The 1,842-nt window shown below is 47.1% G+C and overlaps 1 protein-coding gene across 1 annotated transcript in view; it reads right to left on the reverse strand.

The window, feature by feature from the left end:
- Positions 1–791: 791 nt before the first annotated feature.
- The window catches only part of TSACC (TSSK6 activating cochaperone), a 3,885-nt gene continuing 2,834 nt past the window's right edge, over positions 792–1,842 (reverse strand). Inside the window, 2 exon segments of the mRNA XM_021717852.1 lie at positions 792–927; positions 929–1,007. Of these exon segments, the coding sequence (XP_021573527.1) occupies positions 843–927; positions 929–1,007 (164 nt within the window). The 3' untranslated portion in view covers positions 792–842.

Consider the following 1,842-nt stretch of genomic DNA (forward strand, 5'->3'; position numbering starts at 1 on the left):
CCAGGCGGGTCTCGAATCCGCGGGCTCAGGCAGTCCACTCACCTCAGCCTCCCAAAGTGCGGAATTACAGGCTGAGCCACCGAGCCCGGCTCATACCTTATATCATGGGAGAAAAAACTCTTCTACTATTTCAGATGGCTTCTTCTTCTATCTCTAGCCTTTTGTTCAAGTTTCCAATCGACATGAAACTACCTGACTTCATGGTCTGTGCCACCCAATCCCTCCCCTTCTTCAAGTGCCATCATAAAGTCACTCTTCCAGCAAGATTTCAGATTGGTTCAGTCATATCCTACCCTAGTGACCTCCAGTGCTCTCTCTTCACCTTCATTCCCTCTCACAGCACCATTACATTTTGCAATGGATTATCTGTCTTATCCTCTACACCGTCTCTTCTGTAATATGTAACCCCAAGTGCCTTGTACAATGCTTTGTCCTCAGTGAGCACTTATTTTGAACTTGTAAACAAACTAACCATATGTAGACTATATGCCCATTGCCTGAGCCCCCGCGGGTTCGAGACTCGCCTGGGCAACTTGGCAAGACCTCATCGCCACAATAAATCAAAACAAATTAGCTGGGCATGGTAGCGCACGCCTGTAGTTCCAGCTACTTGGAAGGCTGAGGCGGAAGGATCGTCGGAGCTCAGCAGGTAGAGACTGCGGTGGCTGGGAGTATGCCAACGCACTTAAGTCTGGGTGACAGAGTGAGACTCCAACTCAAAAAAAAAAAGAACATATGCCCAAATTCCAAGGGCTTACTGGGGAGAGAGAGGGAAAAAGTATGCACAGTAATTTTGTTCCACAATTCATTTTTTGATTTGGAGCAGGTGATTTAACAACAGGTTACAAGATAAAGCTGGGAGATAAGGATTTTTGCTTTTCTTCCCAGGAGCCAGTTGTGTCATGGATGCTTGTGAATTTTCCAATAGCCATCTGTCACTGGGCAAGCTGGGTCTGAAGCTGGAGACTGACGTACATACATTCTGGGAGTCCTAGGCATTTCTTGGGCTTGTGCTTAACTCCTGAAGGAAGAGCAACGAGGGTACGAGGGGACAGAAGGGAAAGATTTAGTCATTGTACTGAGATTGGAAGGACACTAACTGATAAAATGAACACTTTCCAGGCACAACCCAACCCAGACACACCTTTGCTCAGCTGTTGCCTTCTCAGTGAGGCCCACCTGGCTATCCTATTAATTAGAAACAATCACTGGAACACATTACCCTTCTCCTTTGTTTTCCTCATAGTATGTATGATCATATGGCATATTTTATAATTACTTAATTTTTGTCTGTCTCCCTTCTAGAATGCAAGCTCTGGGAAGGCAGGATCTCTGGCTGATTTGTTCACTACTTTATATCCAGCACCTAGAAGAATGCCTGGCATGTAAGTATTCAACAGATATCTGATGAGTGAATGAACTCATCTGGGAGTAAAGCTCACTTCCCTTTCAAGAATTTAGGAGAGGAGAGGGCAACCCTGTTGGGAGCTGGCTGTGGAGGCCTGCCTCAGCGTTAGGGATCCAGGCAGGCTGTGGACCCTGAGACCACTAGGATGAGTTCAGGAGCTGAAGGCCCATTCCCTCTTCCCTTCTTTGCTGTTTGGCACATTCCACTAGCAGGGACTTTGATGATCTAAGCATGAAGTTCTGAGAGTACAACAGGCATGGCTTACTTTAGGAGTCCATTGTTCCCATTTCTCACAGACTGCGGTTTGGCTTTAAACTTAACATAATTTAAACTCAGGTCAGCCAGGCTCGGTGGCTCAGCCTGTAATCCCGTGCCTTTGGGAGGCTGAGGTGAGTGGATTGCCTGAGCTCGCGGGTTCGAGACCTGCCTGGGCA

The sequence above is a fragment of the Carlito syrichta genome, unplaced genomic scaffold (genome assembly GCF_000164805.1).
Source record: "Carlito syrichta isolate Samal-C Ts95f unplaced genomic scaffold, Tarsius_syrichta-2.0.1 Scaffold109841, whole genome shotgun sequence".
Lineage (NCBI taxonomy): Eukaryota > Metazoa > Chordata > Mammalia > Primates > Tarsiidae > Carlito > Carlito syrichta.